We start from the raw sequence: 20,125 nt of genomic DNA, 5'->3' as shown, positions 1-20,125 counted from the left end.
CTTATTAAAATGTATGTGAATAAAAATTGATTTCGATACTAGTAGGCCAACTCTTTATTCTTATTTTAATATATTTTAAGAATAAAGATGGCAATAATGCAATTAGTAATCATTAGAACGTCGTAACATTCACAATTCAGACATTTATGCCAAATTTTTACCGTCTTTCACTATCTATCGATAAAAATGTCGACAGCAAGTACATGACTACTTAAAATTTTATGAAAGCTGGCAACCCTGCAAATGTCGTGCTACTTCGTCCTCAAAAAAGACAAACTTACTATAGTAAGTTCAAACGTGTAACGTGCACGCTCTTGCGTTTTGCACAGAGTTATCATCGTAAGCATTCTATTTAAATTTGTTTTTCTTTGAAAGTAAAATGTTATGAATCATTAAAGTCATGATGAAACAACAGTTGTTCTTTATGATGTTAGTAATAAAGTCCTGCGAGATTGTTAGTGTTTTACAAATAAACTTGTATATTAATGGATTTGTGAAAGTATAAACTAAAGCATAATTGGTTGTCCAAGTTATTCTAGATGAAAAGATCATGAGACCGGCTGTGATATCGATTTCCTAAATAACAATGTGAACTAAAAATATGTAATTTGGTAATGCTTTTTAATTACAAAGTTTAACTTTGTTAAACATATGTATTTGCATGATTAATGTTTAATACTAAGTTTGCATGAGTTCTTGCTTGATTTTTTTTTTAAATACTTAATTTATTCTTACTGTCGATTCGTTGCAACCTTAACAACCTCTTTTTTATTTAATAACAGTAGATAAAACCCTATTCCTAACATTATTAAACGCAAATGGATATTATTTTATTCAAACCTATATAATTATACATTTCAGTTTGTTTTGTCCCCACCCTATCCTTTTCTGGTGTATGTTACCCTTTAGTGTTGTGGATTCGACCCCCTTTTTCTTTTTTTTTCAACCCCTTTAACCTCTACGTAGAAACGAATAAAAATTGGAGATACCTCCAAATTTGTCGCGCGTTTTGCCCGTTTTGAAAAAAGAAAGTGTGTCGTGTTTTTTGTGCTATCGGTGATGGTGTGTGATACCCGAAACCCGAACGTATCCGAAACAAACATCCGAAAAACGCCGCATGGTTTTGTCCCAACACTACTGGGGCGAAATGAACTGAAATGTATTACTACAAAACAACAGGAAATTAATTAAAAAATCGTCTGTTTTGCACAGGACGAAAACACTTGAGTCGCCCTATAAAGGACTACAATCCAGATTTTATAAAATCTAGAATATCACCTAGGTCTTCGTTAAGATCTAGCATGAGCGATTTTACCGACACAACTATATCGACGTGGAACCAACGCCATCCACCTCAGACTACTGAATATCCTTCCGTATTATCCGATAGATTTAAAGTCATCGACCGAGATCGAACATTTCCACGACGAATTGATTTTGATACTTCAAATCTAATGCCTAGAGATCCGAGTACATCTTACGCTGATACTGTCTATAGAAGCGCAATTCATGAACACATGGAATCTATTTCTGACCAATTAACCAAAGTCCTAAGTACCGGGGCGGGCAGTTCTCATATAAATGGAAGTCTTGCTGACAGTGGTATACAAACTGATAATACCAGTACTAGCGTACCACAAATATACGTCGCTGACGCGCAAACTTATACTCTTAATCTCAAAATTTTGAAAGACGCCGCTGTCGATACAAGAAATGAGAACAATTTACAAGATATACCTTTCATAGACGATGATGACGACGAAAAGTTTTTGAAAAGACGAACAAATATTCTAGAAAAACATAAAAGCATGTCCAACATTCCGGAAAAGATTGACGAAGTCAGTTCTAAAGAGCACTCAATAGAGCGATTGTCAAGTAGCTTCAACAGAGCGAAGTCACCGTCGTTTGTTGAGAAATTTAAGAAATTTTTCACCGACATTGGTATAGTCAAAAGCGAAAGCACGCCTAATACGAACCACGACGATATAACATTAAACACCTTGTCAAAAAGTACGATTTCATCAAATTATAAAACAAGAACGTTACCACCTGTTGAGGTACGGGATTCTTCAACTCTACCAAAAGATATGAGATTTCGCAGAGTAAGATCGACGCAAACTGTTTATATAAAATCTAACTCTCCAGTTCTTTCAAGAGATCAGGAAATACAGACAAATGAACATGTGTCTGTAGTCAAAGTTAACGGAGACGAATATATTAAAGATTCCAAATCAGAGAGGCAAATTAAAGGTGCAGAATCAGAAACGGTTATACAAGCAACAGAATTCGAAAGGGTTGTTAAAGGAATTAAATCAGACAGGGTTATCAAACAAACGGAATCTGAAGGAAACGTTAAAGATATTGTGTATATAAAAAATATAGGCAGTTCTGAAATTTACAAAGGAAAAGATAGTGGAAGTACTATCATAGTTGTGCCTCCAGCTGATTGAAGAATTCCTAATAATCATTTAGAAAATGTAGAACTATATAAGTCTTCTGTAGTAAGATGTGGTAAAGGATTTATTGCATATCGTGATTTTTTGTTTAAATGACATTTAGGTCTTGCTTGAAATGACTATAAAGATTGATTTGCCACAGGCCTCCTTGGCCCAAGTAACTTAAAAAATCTGCAACGAGCATGTACAAAAATTCGTAAGATCTGGGGACTCGTTTCGTAACTCGAATGGGAGAGCAATAGCTCCTGTTTGACAAATAAGTCAGCCGGATTCTAGGAATTTTTCTTGATGTTTGTTCAATCTTTGAATTCATCCTCCGTTCTTAAACGTTTATATTATAATGGTAACTTTACCTCAGCAGTACGATAGACAAAGCTCATTGAGGACCATAAAAAAATCAGCATTGACAAAATGTTTTTTGAATGAGAAACCACGGTATATAAAACTGCAGGCTTAGCATCAGCACGGATAGACAAAAGTCGCGAGAATAAAGACACTGTTCTTTAGTTTGCTAATAGCATTAGAAAGCACTACGGTCACGCCTAGACAGAAGACAAGCCTTTTGTCTTTCGGCTCATGCTAAACTTGCTGGATAAAGATAGACTGTTATTTATTCAAGGATTTATTATAGAAGTTGTAATTTGTAATTGATCTGTGGAATGATTTCAATTACACCCAGAACTTGTCGAGCGGAATATTATGAAAATTGGAGTCTAATCTCAAGTGAATGGCAAGGACAGAAGTGAAAAACTTATTTAAATCATACAATCGAAGCTACAAAACTCCATTTCAGGGGTGTTAAACCAAAGAGAAGTAAGATGTATTTTTTCATGATATCCTGGTTGACTAATTCATATGTTTTTAAACATTGATTATCATCAATGATAGTGAAAGATGTCAAATGAAGGGTTGTAAGACTTACGAATAACTCCATGTAACAAATTTTCAAAAAGATTTTTGGTTTGACGGTATTGGTTTCTGCTTAACTGAGCATCAAATATGTAGAAAAGAATAACTATATCCATTGACCTACCAATAAATGGACGTCGGGTTGAATACAAAAACCACGAAAAAAATGTCCGAAGTTAACCTATACAAACGTGTAACGAAATATAAAAAACTAAAACATTTCGTTTAAATTGTAACGTCATTACAGTACCGCCTAATTTTGCTTGCAACAATTTAAGGGCCCAAAAACACCATATTCAGCTTCTACTGGAAATTTAACAAAATGCACTATATTTAGCTTCGATTGAAAATTACTTGAACACAAGAGTAATGGAGTAGCTTTTATACTAAGTATAATTAATTTTTATATATATTATTACATCGAATTTTGTACAAATTTACTCAAAGAAATAATAAAGAGTTGGGCAAGTACATACATACAAATGTTACTACAAATGTGAAAATAAGCGTGTACTATAAGAAATGTACCGATATTCGAACTAAACGTAAACTCCGTAAAAAAATAAAAAATATCCGTAATACCGAAAACCGATTTATAATAAAACCGTTACGCTTTCGAGTAATTTTCATGCTTTTCACAAAGACAAAATTAGCTTTTGTTTTGTAATTTTCCTAAAAAAATATTTTGTTATTATGAAAATTCGAGATAACGCTATTTCGGGCAAATGTATTTTCTGACTTCTGATAGGTAATCTCAAGCCGTAAAACGAGTAGAACAATATTTTGTTAGTTATTGCTAACGTATCATTTTAAAAATAAGATTAAAATCAAAGCGACTCTATAGTTTCTTTGTTCTAAATATTTAAATCGCTTGTGGTTCGAACAATTGAAAATGACCAAGAAGTTTATATAAGCTTCTTGAAATTGACGTAATGGGTCTCTTTCCATCTTTTGCGCGTGCAATGTGTAGAAAAAGGACACTTAGGTGTTTGATTATTTTGTGTGCTTTTTAATTTAAATTTACGAGTCATTTATATATAAATTAAATACTATAAAACTGTACAAAATAACACTTTGAAATGAGAACTATGATAACACAATATATTTGTTTAGTGAAAATATGATACAAAATCCTATTTTTACAGTTTGCTGCAGTAATTTTTACTAGTTATTATTATATGGTACTGCATGATTGACAACCGCGCTGTCACTCGAACAAACGAAGACTGTTGCGCGATTGACGCTCTGTATATTTTAACGCGCTATATATAGGTGCGGACACTTTTTAGCGCGAACCCGACGTCCATTTATTGGTAGATCAATGACTATACCCATGAAACTTTGCTTTTGTAGCTGTTATAGAGCTGCCTGTTCATTCACATAGCTGTACTCCGTCCAACCTTTTATTTAACTTCTAATGAATTAGTGACGTCCTGATGCATTTCTGATTCGATTTTTTATAACAATAGATTTTATTTATGAAGAAGTTTTAATCGTAAATGTGAACGGGTTCAAATCTTTTTGAGCTTCTGATTGGGATCGTGATGTTGCGTTTGACAATTTGTGTACTCAAGAATTAAAAATTATTGTTAATGAGGATTCTAGTGATGATTCCCGTTCATATAGAGCAGAATCCGACGATTCATTATAATAAACAATAAGAATTTATTACAATTATTTATAATATAGTTCATTTCATTATAATTTATTAGACAGGTACCAAAATTTATCAAAAAACATATTTGTTGACTTGATAAATATCGGAGCTAAAGAGCACGTTGCTTCACTAAAATTTAAAAATAAAATGAGTCCACGAAATAATTGCATTTTTTGTCTATGGTTGTATGTCAGTAATTACAGGACTTCGGAGGCATGCATATGTCAAAAGTTAAATAAATGGTTGAACAGAGTACACGTAGTGATATTTGCATAATCTCGCATATCTACATATTTCTAGGTTCTTTGTCATCAATTTGTAGAATTTTGTTTGAAATATACTATTGATTTGAAATATAATTCCCTTCTTGTCTTTAAATGAAGATAAAGAAACCTGAAAAGGACAATGGCAACTCCCATACACATTTTTGTTGACATAATTTGTAAGCGTCTGTTTATGAAAAATATGTGAAAATATAGAGTTGAAATTCCTGAACAAATTTTGTTTTGGGTACTATTCTGAGAAGTCAGGACTTACAGTTGGAAGTTTTGGAGGTTATGTGTTACGTAGTTGTATAAAATATATTCCGTGTGTTATTATATCAGAGTAAACTACAGAGGCCTTAACTAGAGTTAAAAGAAACTGAACAGTTAGTAGTAGAATTATTTTTTCTACTGGTATGGCATCAAAAGGCACAAGTTAAGTCATAACAAAAAAGCTGAATTCATTCATGCAGAACACATTCTATTGCACTGGTAACTCGGGACACAAATATTTTTTTTTGTGAAACTTGCCATCTGTCCCTGATTTCGGTAACTTTTTTGTCAGTTTTGCCATTTTCTCTCGTGGCGTTTTGGAGAATGAATTACCTACTTTATTTTTTGTAATTAAGTAGTTGATCTCTTATTACAAATCGATCGAATCAGTACATTTGATATTACGTGAACTAAATATGAACCATATCCATACGTAGGTGCTAAAAATAATTTCATTGTCACAGTTACAGATTTCAGCCCAGTTACGTACTAATTAGCCATTAGATTTTATTTAACTGCCTCAGTGGCCGAACGGTTACCATGCCGGACTGCCACGCAGAGGTCCCAGGTTCGATTCCCGGGCCGGGAGAAATGTTTGTATGGCTTACATTTATTTCTCTCGTGAGTTTGGGTGTAATTTGTGGTTGTCTATGTGTGTGTCCATGGCACCCGCGACACAGGGTTTCCCTAGTGCGGGGCTATGTTGAGTGTGTGCGTTATTTATTATTTATTATTTTATTTACAGACTTAGATTCTTTTAATTTTGCTATTGTTCTTTGTACGATTCCTTAATTGTGTGCAAATTTCAACTTTTCCTTGTCATGGTCATAAAAGCAAAGTACTTGCAGGAAAATAAAGTTTTTTTCATGTATTTATGTTTAGAGCTAAAAGAAAAGTATAATAATAATATCCAGAACCAAAAATCGTGTTACATGGTGTATTTAAACACCAATATGTGTATTTTAAAGGTAAACAAACACATATTCAGCAGCTATTTCTGCAAACTGTTCAGACGAAGTGCCTTGAAACATGTTAAAAAAATGTACGTATTTTTGTATCATAGTCAATTAGTTTGTATGTATTTGAATGATGTGCTGCGTGTTCTATTAAGGTTCAAAGTATTTTGACTCCATATTTCTGTAAACGCATAATGGACATTACATAATCACGTGACTAGATGACGTCACGTACGTATTCTCATATTGTGCTGAAGTTGTTACAAAAAAATAATAATAGTAGTTTTGGCCCGCGATACCCTTGAAAAACTAAAAATTGTGCTTTGCTATGAACAGCGGAAGGTTATTTTTACCTTGTCTTTCAAGCTGGGATGACCTGCAGCATATCCGTGTAAGACGAAAGACGCTGTCTTTACGGCTCAATATTGCCGTTTAAACCACTATTTCTATGAATTATCAGTTATGCGAGTTTAACTAATTTTCTTTTATTCAAACTATATTAAATTATACTAAATAATTTTACTGCAATGATTATTATCGCTAGCAACTACAAAGATGTGAAATTAGCTTCACAACGATGTTCTTTTAACATTTTAGTAAGGTACGTTAATACTGACTTGACTTGCTGTATAGTTAAATACGCATATTGAATTGGACTCATGTTAAATTGAACCGGATTTATGTTAAAGGTTCTATAGGTGAAATAAAAGTATTGTTTTAATATTTTATATGTCAAAAGTTTGACGACTCTGGTGGCGACGACATCGGCTTGCACTGTGAATGCTGGACGAGCAGGTTTCGGGTTCGATTCCCGGTAGGACCAATTTGGGAAATGAACTTTTCTAAATTGTTTCTGGTTTTGGTGTACCTAGTAGTCCCCTAAGGCCTCGTTCCCACTATGCCGGCGAATTTGCCGGGTCGGTAAAACTGTCGGAAAGGCCACTGGCTATACAATTTATATGGAGCGTTTGTCACTGCGGGCCTCCGGCAGAAGAGTCTTGCTCCATGGAAATAAACACAGAATCTTTAATTACTCTTGTCTAAGAGAGATCTGTACTGTGGATGAATATAAAGATAAAAATTTTAAGTTACAACATGGCGCAAAGTACAGTAAAACAGTACGGTGGGTATTCGGTCTGAATTCAACTGAGGTGACAACCAGTATCCGGTTTTCTTCCGAGACCGCAGACATAATCGAGACATGATTGAGGCATAATGTGAACACCTAGTCCGGGGGCCAGTTTTCCGGCAAATTCATAGTGGGAATGAGGCTTAAGGGCGCGTTCCCACTATGTCGTAACGACAGATAGTCGTCTGACGATAAATAAAACGTCACGACAAAAATGTGATTCTGTCGTCCAAACGACAACGCCGCTGCCGTGAACCGATAAAGTGTCGTCACGATCTAGTGTGAACAGCCAGATACGACAGTCTAAATTACTAATACATAAATTAACGATAAAATAAACGTCTACGACATATAGTCGTGATGTGGGAACAGGCTAGACGCGACAGTCGTTCAACGATGAATACAACGTTACGACATAATGGGAACGTGCCCTAAAATAGATTCCTTTAGTACTAAGAGCACAGGCAATTCCTTAGTTTCACATTATTATTATTATTAATTAGTCTAAAAGCAGTGGTATACAGGCTAACAATGAGCCGGAAAGGCACCTTTATCAATTCCATCATACTGTCTTTCGTCTTACATGGTAAGCTGGCTGTTTCATTAAAGACAAACTTATTACTAAAAAGCTTTTCGGACAGCGTCTTCGGGAAGAGGGTAAAAAGAAAAATAATTAATTGGTGCCAAATAGAAAAAAGGTACTGTTGCTTCCTTGTGATTGAAATTAAAATTTCCTAATTCAGTACTTATTTATTATTGAAACTATATTAAATCATAATTCAAACAGCGTGTCTCTAATGATATCCATTTTCATTAGAATTTTTCAAAAAAACACCATTTCGTCTTTCGTAACAACCAACTTTAGATTAGTCATCATAATATACGAGGAATAATAATCATAAATACCAAAGGTTTAAAAAAATAAACATTTTCAGAATGAGAGTCCCTGTAGACTGAATTGAAACTAATCGTGATAAGTACGTCATTAAAAATTTCCACCCTGTATAAATCATATAAAAAAAGGCGCAGCACTACTACTAGCATGTTTACCATTTACAGTCTGCTGTTATTATGTGACTTAGGGACTCATGGACAGCAGTGGTTTTTTCCGTCTTTAGGTTTTAAGGAATGAAAGACAACAGTAAAAAATAACAGTGATTAGCACTGTGTGTGCTAGATGTGCGAAGCCCCTGGATCGATTCCCAGTAGGGCTAGTTTCAGTTCTCGTCTGGGTGTTCTGGACTCTTGCTCTGGTACTCACAGTACAGAAAATACTCCACATTGAGACCAAGTTGTCTATCATAAAAAAATCTCAAAGCCTCGTGTTCGAAAATTGTCTGCTACAATAATAACTTAGTGAAAAATAAAATGCGGGCATCATTTATTATTTCTCCATATTTAGTGGTAAATCCACTAACTTGGCAACACCGCACTGACAGCAGTTATTATTGGCACGCTACACGAGGCATTCCTCGTTATAATAGGGGATTTACTCCTACAATGTAAATACATCAATTGTAATGATTACTACTCTGGAATTAGGGTCTGGTTACCACAGTCCATGAGTGGTAATCGTTAAAGACGGTTCAACGCGTACAAAATTGAACACAAAACGCATGCAGATACAGTATAATTTCCAGTTAACTTTTCTAAATTGTTTCTAGTACGGGTGAGCCCTGTTGCTCGGGTACCATAGTTTTTCCAATTTATTATTAAAGGTTCCTACAACGTTCAAACATAAGATTAACTGCCTCGGTGGCCGAACAGTTACACGATGCAGAGGTCCCAGGTTCGATTCCCGGACCGGGAGAAATATTTGTGTATAATTTGTGGTTGTCTATGTGTGTGTCCATAGCATCCGCGACAAAGGATTTCCCTAGTGCGATGCTATGTTGAGTGTGTGCGTTATTATAAGTTTTTTCCATAGCAGTTGCAGTGCCACTCAGAGCTTTAAATCGTAAAGATTTTAAGAGCACTGCCACTGCGCCCGTCACCCTCAGACATAGGTTGACAGTCCCATGTGCCTGTAATTTCACTAGCACCCTTACGCTTCGAAACCGAAACGCAGTAATATGAGCATTATTGCTTGGCGGCAGAAATAGGTAAGGTGGACACAAGGAGCTCTACTGCAAATTAAAATTATAAATAATACGAGTATAATATTTCTTACTTCTTCGGCGACAGGTTTTCCACGACCCATATTGATTAAAATAATTAGTAACAATAATAAAAAAATATTTGAAACATGCCTTTTTATACCGTTTGACACCTTAAATGACGATCGTATTATATTTTTAATTTGCGTTTTATGTATTTTTTCTGTAAAACAATATAATAAGGCTGAACGCTAGGCGTAGACGAACCATTTTGCATCAATTGAGGAGAACAAGACGAAGTGTTTTTCGTAATGCATTTGTAAAGTAATATCCAGGATATAAATTATTCCTCAATAGTGCAAAACTGACCCTTTAATAGAGTACTACATTGTATTACTTGTTTGTTGCTAGTGCAGTCTTTCAAAGAAATAAATAGTTGAAAAAAAAAAAATCTGCGTAATGTATAATTAGACGAACTCTTTTGCATCAGATCTCGTACAATATATAACAAGATTATGTATATATAATCCCGGACACATAATTCCAACCACCCCGAATTTTTGTCGCAAATGGCTAGAATACAAAAACAGTGTTATCATCGAAGAAAAAATTTTCCCCCGGTTTTGCAAATCCAAATTACCAACAAGGACTTATGGAAAAGACGTTTAGTATACTAGTTCCAAATTTGCGTACTACGTTTTTGATCAATCACATATTGTTTAAGCTTATGGCACTTAATAATGAAAATGCGTGGTGGCTCGAATTATGTGTCCGGAAGTGTATATAGAACACAGTGAAATACTCTCAAAAATAGGAGCAATATATTAATTCGAGTAATCATTGGAAATTCCACATTATCTGCATGCATTTTGTGTTAAATTTTTTTAGCAATTGTCAACTTGTTACTGAATTGTAGACATAATAATGAAATTGTTTATAGGAATTATTTATTTTGACATTTTTAATGTCGTTAATAAACGAAATTTAAATTAATTGAGATAATGTATTGTAAAATTACTTGACCCGTATTACGTTATAAAAAATAACATTTTGCGAATATCATTTAATCTTTGAAATTACTCTACATACTGATAGTGAAGTTGTGAAATATTCGTTTCTGCGAGAATATTGTATGAAAATTAGTATTAGCGCGACTACAGCGCCACTGTGGCGTCACTCCAGCGCTGTTATGAGCGTCTTAATTTAAAGACACCTTAACAAGAAACTTCACTATCTTTTGTTTAATTGCATTTATGACAGTTTTTGTAACCCACTAAACTAATGTCCCTTAGCAGTCTAGATACGTGCCGTTCCTTTATCTAACTAAAGGTCGCATCTAACATTCTTCTTGGACCGCCATCTCCTACCGGAGGTCGGCTACTACTATAACCACTGGGGCCCGTGATTTTGAGGCTCGGAAGTGTAATGTAGTGCTCATGTTGAACCTCTCTGCAAGATTTTGAAGCCATGTGGTTTTTCTACTGCCACGTCTTGCACGCCTCATTCGTTGTTCGCAAAATATTTTTAAAAAATACAACAAAGCACTTGCAGTGTAAAAAGTAATCATAGTAACTAACAGATAGTTTGACCGTAGTATAACAAGACACGGCTTGTACGTGTGCCCACTCGCCACGCGCCTTGTACAGACGCACTGCCTCCGTGGCTGAACGGTTACCATGCCGGACTGCCACCGGCCGGGAGAAATATTTCGACCCCTCCTACGTAAAGTTTACAGGTGAGCGTTTTAAAGTTCTGAATTCACTGAAAGAGTGATCACCATAGATCATCTAACCGATATCTAGGATTTTATAATACTCTATGTGAGTAACGAGCTTTGCCGAATAAAGAAATGCTAAAGTCAGAACTTTAAAACGCTTCCCTGTAAACTTGGCAATTTCGACATACGATACTTTACTTCGGAGAGGTCGATTTGTATGGCCTACATTTATTTCTCTCGTGAGTTTGGGTGTGTGTCTATGGCACTCGCGACACAGGGTTTCCCTAGTGCGGGACTATGTTGAGTGTGTGCGTTATTATTATTACTAAACGCTCGCACACATTTGAATAATCTCGCGGTGTACTCGAGTTGCATACCGCGGGTTGCTCGCACCATATTGATTATAGAATTCAAGAGTTCACTCGATGTTTAACATATCGCCTGCTTAAAGCTTTAAAACCACATAAGTGACATTTTCCAGTTCTAAGAAATTCACCATCTTTCTGCAGATTAAACTCTTATTAAGTTTGTAGTTTTTTTAAATTAAAGACTTTTTGTGGAAAATGTCACTTACGTGGTTTTACTTTAGCAGCCGATATTTTTGTACCAATTTATAATTTTTTGATTTAAAATTGTGTCGTTATGTATATACAAACTCGCATTTCATTTCCATTTCTAGATCATACCCACAAAAATCGAGAAATTATGCTATGATCTTATTATACTATGTCTAACTCCCTTACTACAAAAATGTTAGATACGGCAGTTATTTAGCTGAAGGACCATAATTATAAAGACAGTGCTATATTTAAAAAAAAAACTTAAATAATTACAATCAAATAATTCACCGAATGCTTGTTGAAATATATTTACGTGTAGTTTACATTTGTATATAATATTAATACGCACAAGTGTACCGCAATGTACAGTCAACGTCATAAAGTGTTCACGTTTGATTAAAATCAGCTATCTGAATTTATATTCAATTTAATTTTCTATTGAAAGTGCGATTAGGTAATGATGAAGCTTACTGTACTTTTCGGGGTACTTCAATAAAAGTAGACGCGCAAATGTATAGTGGTCAATGTAATCACAATGTTCTTTAGTCTGTTATGTATTTGCTTCGACCAAAATTATGTAATATAGATGTTGTAATAAATATTTTTTATTAAGTACTTCGTTTTATTTACTACGCATCATTGGTGTTTTATTATATAATTATAATTTATTATATTAGTAGTAATTATATTAGTTCCGAGAATTGTAAATTGTGACCTAATTGAGCTAAGCATTGACTTTTGTCGTTCAATGTTCGTTTTCTTACTGACCGAATGAATTAATGAGTTCAATATTTTATTAATTGCATAATAAAAACTACAATAACTCCATAAAATACCAGTTTAACGCGTAAAATAAAACAACCCTGTGGCATTGTCGTTGCGATCTGTTTATAGAAAATTGTGATCTATTAACATAAATCACATCTGTCTAACAAACTTTTGACAGAATAAGTTATTCTACAAATTATCTATCCAGGCCTTGACTGATAATTTCATCGACTTATTTATTATCTGTCAAATTTGAAACTGATAACTAGTTTATGTTACAAATTATCTGGCAAAGTTTTGATAGATAATCATTATTAATTTTGAGGCTTGTTGAATAAAACTAGTGGTTGTTGGTAGTAGAAGGCGAATGGATATATTTCATATAATCTGGCTTACTGAAGTCACTTTTCGATGCCTACTTTCTCAAACTCGGTATCTTATAAAGAGTGATTGTTCAGGAGATGGCAAATCTTTCTATTCATTTTAAATTTCTTATCAAGGATGTTAATTTTGATGCATTACTTTAAGAATAGGTGAAAGCCAGTGTGTGAATATGAAGGAGATGTGATGTGAAATCAACCTGCAAAATTTGTATATACAATCCATTTTTAGCATTTCAGTAACTTTGTGCTTTAAGATACGAGTTTGAGAAAGTAAGGCGACGATTTTTAAAGCTCTTAATTGTAAAGGTATTGGCGAGAGTACATTATTACGGCGGCTGGTACGTAAATAGGGGGCCAGCGCCCCATCCACGCTATATGGTATGATGCACCTACACAAGTGTTAACAGATAACTTTTGACAGATTGTTTGAGAAATGATCTGTAAATTTTTATTACATAATTCTTCCCACATATTATCTATCCAAGTAGAAGAGTTCTAAGTAATCAGAGACAGATTGTCAATGCCACTGGGTGTTCTTCAACCTTAATCGGTTGACCTGCATTAAGCATATTAAAATTACATTACAGTTATCAAAAACTTTGATATCAATAGTAAATAGAGGTGCCACCTGGGTCCAAAAGTACAAATTATCAGTGCGGCAAATTAACGCTACCACGAAAAAACATAATGTTATTTCTGTGGTTGTAATTATTTATGACCTACAATAAATAGGTCTATAGGTATAAGGTCAATGTAGGGGACGACTAATAGCATTCTTCTTTTAAATGTTATGGCCCCATCGAAACAATCAATGATTTTGCCAATGTCAAGTAAAAATAACTATGTACAATTCATTATGTTATGTCATCGAGTATATAACCAGAAATAGAGACGAAATGTCATTTAATTTGTTTGTAAACTATTCTGCCAAATCATTACTGTCACAACTGCGCTCAGATTGGTCAGCCCGAATCGACCAGTTTAACTTGAACTTTGCTATAATGGACGAAAAATTAAAAAAATACATGTTTATTATTTAATTACCGATGAAATGTGATTCCATTTGTTTTGTAATTAGATGTTTTGCTGTTTTTCCCACACCATCGAATGGACCAGCCCCCATTGTTAGAAATATTATCTTTATTGCAATAAATACAGAATATTTTTGGAATATGCCGAGACGTACACACAGGTCAGTTGTTGGCGCTGCACTATTTCAGTTTTGTAATTTGTGATTTAATGTGAAAAATGATATAAGGCCCCATTTACCTGATGAGTAGCCAGCTATGGATAGCCCTTATTTCGTCTCTATTTCTGGTTATATACTCGATGTGCTATGTTTGCAAAACGTTGCTTCCATTCCCTTAGATGGCAATTAAGACTAATTATGTTGATAAGCTCGTTTTTCTTTAGCTTATTGAATCTCATCATCATCAGGTCCATGATATTTGTTTTTACGTAACTGAAATTTGTACATTACACGCTGCTCGGATAGGCGCTAGTTCTAGCGGTATTGGCGTCAAAGCAGGTGAGAAATAGATATTAAACAAAAACATATCACGTTAAAATCTTGTTTTTTGTTGGTGTTAGTCCTAATGTCCCCGTAAACGTAAATAAATGAAAACCAACCTTACTTCAATTAATTTAACGTGCACTAATTGTTAATTCATATTTTAGTCTCAACACATTTATTTATTTTTAAATTCTTTATTCAAAAACCTGCTTAGAGTTGCAGGTACAAACAACTTAAATTTACGTTTTAAAACTTCCATTTAGTATCAAAATATATTGGTGCTATCACAGTATGTCAAAATATTTCTCTTAACATTATTCGTAAAATCAGTAAGGCACAACAAAATAGTCTTCCTTGAAATTGTCAATTTACTCTCAAAAATAATATCGTGCGTAATATTACTGCTTTTGCGAATCAGGGCTTGGAATATAGTTATATTGACCTTACTCCGGTACCTGTACTTGAAATACTATCGGTATAAATTATATAATCTGTATTTTCAAGAAATGGTTTCACTGACCTTATGGTATCGGTATCATTTATCCGGTATTATTATGGTTTTTGTAACTATTGCATACCGGTATATTATTCAGAACAATCTGACAACGTCAAGGGCACCTTTAGGCAAATATATCGATTTTCCGTTCGTACCGGTATCCTGGTATCGATATAAAAAATCATCATTACACTAATGTGAAAATAGTTTGTCTACACACGTTTCCTGTACTGGTTAAATCTGCCGGTAGAATTAAAAACACCTTAATAACAAAACATTGAGATTCAAAATACTCCCACTCAACCTTTCCCGGGCTATGCTTGCAAAACTACCAGATGCTTGATGCAACTAGGACATATGTCTCCCGTCTCCAACATAACATATGACTTCACCTTGAATTCATTCCGGTGGGGCTCATTCATATCCAACACAGTATTTAAAGGGAATATTGGGACTAATCACCAACTGCCTTATAGTAGAACTTCGGCTTTTCGAAAAATAAACTGCTAAAGATTAAAAAATAGTGCACTATTACACAGTTTTACAATATCTTCTGCACAGTAGCGCAACACCTTTGATGTTCAGCGATTCCGCCGCGTGACGCTTTATTTTTAGATGTTATCAGAGTTCTGTTATGAAATTGAACTATATACTGGTGTAATTACTAATACAAAGATCAAACACTCAGAAAAAATGCTTCGATCCTGCTGAATTCGAACCGACAACTTCTAGCATACCGTGACAGACGCTATACCAACTAAGCCACGGAACGAACCAGCGGACCTCACGAATTTTTTACGTGCTTGCGGCGTATCTTTGTTTTTGGTTTTTCAACGACTTTTAGCCATAGCGCCATCTATGAGAAATCTATGATATTTCGTCACCTTTACAGCTACCAGCCCCGGCTAGAGATGTCGCTGTTCATTGTATTTAAATTTTTATTGAATTTATATTCAATTATTTTTATGTGAATTTACTCCACTAGTTTGTTATTATTATTAATACAAAGATCGAACACTCAGAAAAAGCTCCTTCGATCCGGTCGGATTCTAAAAAAATCGTTGAAAAACCAAATACAAAGGTACGACGCAAGCACATACAAAAATTCGTGAGGTCCGCGGGTTCGTTCCGTGGCTTACTTGGTCGGTTCGAATCCGGCTGGATTGAAGGAATTTTTTCTGAGTGTTCCATCTTTGTATTAACAATTATAACAAACTAGTGGAGTAATTTCACAAAAAAATAATTAAATATCAATTTAAAAAAATATATATACTGATATCTCAAAAATACCCCGACAGAGCGATACAGTGGGTAGGTGAGCTACCTACCAACCAGAAAAAAATAATTTGATCTTAGTAAAAGTGTTTTGGTTTTCGAGATACTTTTTTATTCTTTTTGGAAAAACTACTTTTTGTTGGATTTTATGCTATTATTGCCAGGTTTTGCTACAGATGGTTGGAATTTTTCTATTTCGAGTATTCTTAATAGTTTCTCCAAGTACTGCAACTGATATTTTACTGAGTAATGCCATTAAATGTGAATAAAGTTATTAATTTGAACCCTCGAGACCCTTGTAAAAAAATTCAAATTATTTTTTTCTGGTAGATATATGTAGAGCTCATCTACCCACAGTGTCTCTCTGTTGTGGTATTTTTGGGGCATCCTGTATAATTATTCGCATTTGGATGACTTACTTGTAACTTGAGCATGGCCGTCAGTTAAGTTCTACATTACTAAGTACAAGGTTCGGAGTATCTTGGTACTTATAAAATTAATTGGAACAATAAAATGCTACCGCTAGCAATGTCGTACCATGGTTTGTATTATCCAAACATGTCAAATGTCAATGTCAGAAACAAGCTACAAACCAAATCGATTTCCCCCAAGATTTTTTTCGTATGTTTTGTATTTAGTTTTGTCATTATTGACAAAATTTTCTTGTCAAAAATTAAAGTGACGAAAAAGCCATGAATCAGCTTGACTAATTATCGGATATTTTTATCGAATAATCAAAAGTCTTCAAATTCTGTCACATTTTAAATTCCTACACACGTACACAGAGCAGAGTGTATGCGCAACTGTATGGTTGGTAACTAATTATCTACTAATTACTTAGTAAAGAGAAATAAGTGACAATAAATAACGCACAATTATTCCCAACGCGTGTGGCGAGATTTTGATTTGTAGTTATTAATAAATTATTATTAAACATATTTGCAGTTGCCGTGCAGTGTTTCTATTGTCTAATTGACAATATAACGCTATGGGGTAAATGCGTCTGTGGGGCAATTGCGTTTTATTAAAATTCCCTATGACAATCTTAAGTGTACACGTTGACTGGCTTTGCAAGTTCACTACACACTACTCTCCGTGAAAAGGCCACGGTTTTAGAATACATTAGTTTGTAAATCTGAAAAATCGCAATTTCCCCATAAATGCTCACTTAGAATGGGCAGGGGTTACAAAAAGGGCTAAATGAAACCCGACCTGTTAAATGTTGAGTGCACTTAAAATGGAGCTACATGTAGCTGGATCATTTTCAGGTTACTTTTGTCTACCTAAAGACATTAGGTATATAAAACTAACCTGAAAATTACCCACTAACGCGCCATCTAACGGCAGAAAATAAAATCATTATTTTACTTGTGGTCGTTATTTGATATCCAGTGCAATCAAAGTACACTCACGAGTAATAAAATCGGGCAGATTACTGTAAATACAAAATAATAATAATTTAAATTTCCTTAAACGCTCGTAAGAATATTTCGTTGCCTTGCTACGCTTTTTGCCTTTTTTGACAATTTATTTAACAGTAATGCTTTGTATCGTTATCGTGTATTTTTTGACGTTTTTATATGAATACAATCAGTTGCCAATGTCATACCATAGTCAAACGTCAAAAGATACCTCCTCGGTTATCAATCAGATGTAAAAATAGAGTAGCAAAAATATATTTTAAACCCTATTTTAGAATAAATACGGTAACCTTATCGTCCTATACCTTTTTTTTCATGCTGCTCAAACCTATCGGAAACTTTGTATTGGGTGACATTCTTCATTTAACACTTTGCATGCCAATTAATTACACTTCCCTTTTTAAATTTTTTTTTTAACTTTTAAAATATTTTTTACACTATGGACACTAAAAAAAATTGCACCAAAACAAAACTTTGCGTACTGTCAAGCTCATACGAAAAAACACGTTTACAAACATGCCATACTGGATTTTTAAACTTGCACAATTATATATTAAATTATACCTATTGTATACTTGACCTGTTCCGTGCCAAATATTTTCTTGAAATAAAAAAATCTTATACACGAAATTCGAGTATTTTTTTCGTGCCGAATTAAAAAATTCACAACTTTGAGCCTTTTGTTTGTTTTTAAAACAGTATCATTGTCAGACGTAACTGCGCATATTACTCCTACTTCAGTAACTTCGCCAGTTGCAACCGCAGCTAAGATAACCACTTCCGCTCCAAAGTCTGCATCATCAGACCCTGATGTAGCCTTCCCAGCAGTACTAAAAGGCTCACAGAAACAAAGGGTACCACCTCCAGTCCCTCCTAGAGGTTCCCCTAAAGCCAAAAGAGGGGGAGGGAACTCCCAATCAACAATCGACAAAGGTGAATATACTATTAATATATCTGTCAATGATATACCTCCTCAGACACCAATTACAAGTAGTGACGATGATTTTGTGTTCTATGGGCATGATTTCAAATTTAAACCATCGGATGCGTGCAAAATAGCACCATCAATATCTGATACTTCAGTCCAAATTACTAAATTAGTTTCATCTAATTCTTTCCTTAATTATGTGGAAGAAGCTGACAGTATAACAGAGAGATCTCACCCAGGAAAAGATTTGATAGCACAACGTAACATGATGGCGAAATTTGCTGTTGATAAAATTGTGACGGAACATTTGGATTCTGGTGAATATGAAGGAACGTCATTTACTGAATCTAGTAGCGAAGAAGGGATCGTTATATATGAGATCAAAGACGATGAAATTGGGGAGAAGAAGACCGATCCTGACAGAGGAAGACAATCGAAAAGTCCATCGCAATTCATCAAAGGAGTTGTCAACCAAATAGGTGAAAAACTATCGCTTAAATCGCCAATTAAACCAAAATCGCAGACTGATACCTTGAAAGAAAGAGCTAGCGTTCATAATGTCAAATCATCAGATCTAATATCTGCTGCGAAAACTCTGAAAAAAACGACCAAATCCGAAAACTTACAAAAAGACCTCGAAAAAGAAGCTACAGAAGCTAAAAACGTTGGTAAAAGTGGCATTATATCTGGAATTTCAAAAAAATTCAATTTTAATCAATCTAAAAGAGATAAAAATCGCACTCAAGACAAAAAACTTAAACCCAAAATTGAAATCAAGACATATTCAGAAGAACATTCTAAAGGAATCAATAAAGAAGATATCGCATGTCATAAGAAAGCAACAACCAATATAGACATGTTCCAAAAACATATTTGGAAAGTGCAGTCTGATTCTGAAAATAGTTCGCGACGCAGTTCCTTTTCATCGTCTCAAGACAGTCAACGATCTCACAAGATGGAGTTAACAAAGCAAGTGTTGGTAAAGGAAACGAAGAAAAAACTTTTTGAATCTATAGAATTTTCTCAAGGCAGCACAAGTTCCGTTGAAATATTTACGTTAAAAACAGATATCAAACCTAAAATATCAAAAGTAACTGGTAATGTACAGGAGAAGGTAAAAAAATTCTCAGAAACAACTGTTTCAAACGTGCCAAAGAAAGTGCCAAGAAAAAAGAAGTCTAGTTTTAAGAAAAGATCGGAAAAGAAAAAGATTTATACGATGAAAAAAGATATTGAAGAAGTTTTGTAAATGATAAAACCTCGGAGGAAGAAAAATAAAAGTTCTGTTTTAATTTCGAATTGTGCATGAAGAAATATTGGCAAAA

At 34.3% G+C, this 20,125-nt stretch overlaps 1 protein-coding gene across 9 annotated transcripts in view; it reads left to right on the top strand.

Moving 5' to 3' along the window:
* Positions 1–20,125, top strand: part of LOC113227547 (phosphatidylinositol 4-phosphate 5-kinase type-1 beta-like) — a 72,634-nt gene that overhangs the window by 28,071 nt on the left and 24,438 nt on the right. For 7 of the 9 annotated variants that reach the window (XR_003310209.1, XM_026460493.1, XM_026460490.1 and 4 more), the window contains exons 13-14: positions 14,663–14,695; positions 18,572–18,805. The exons of the other annotated variants lie outside the window; for them this stretch is intronic. Coding sequence is in view for 6 of the 7 variants with exons in the window: in XM_026460493.1 (XP_026316278.1) it covers positions 14,663–14,695; positions 18,572–18,805 (267 nt within the window). In the remaining variant the exon portion in view is untranslated. The remainder of the gene's footprint in view (positions 1–14,662; positions 14,696–18,571; positions 18,806–20,125) is intronic. 9 annotated transcript variants of the gene reach the window in all.

Source organism: Hyposmocoma kahamanoa, unplaced genomic scaffold, assembly GCF_003589595.1.
Source record: "Hyposmocoma kahamanoa isolate Upper Pololo Valley unplaced genomic scaffold, ASM358959v1 211, whole genome shotgun sequence".
Taxonomy (NCBI): domain Eukaryota; kingdom Metazoa; phylum Arthropoda; class Insecta; order Lepidoptera; family Cosmopterigidae; genus Hyposmocoma; species Hyposmocoma kahamanoa.
Note: the sequence above shows the minus strand (reverse complement) of the source record. Positions and strands in the feature narration are given on the sequence as shown.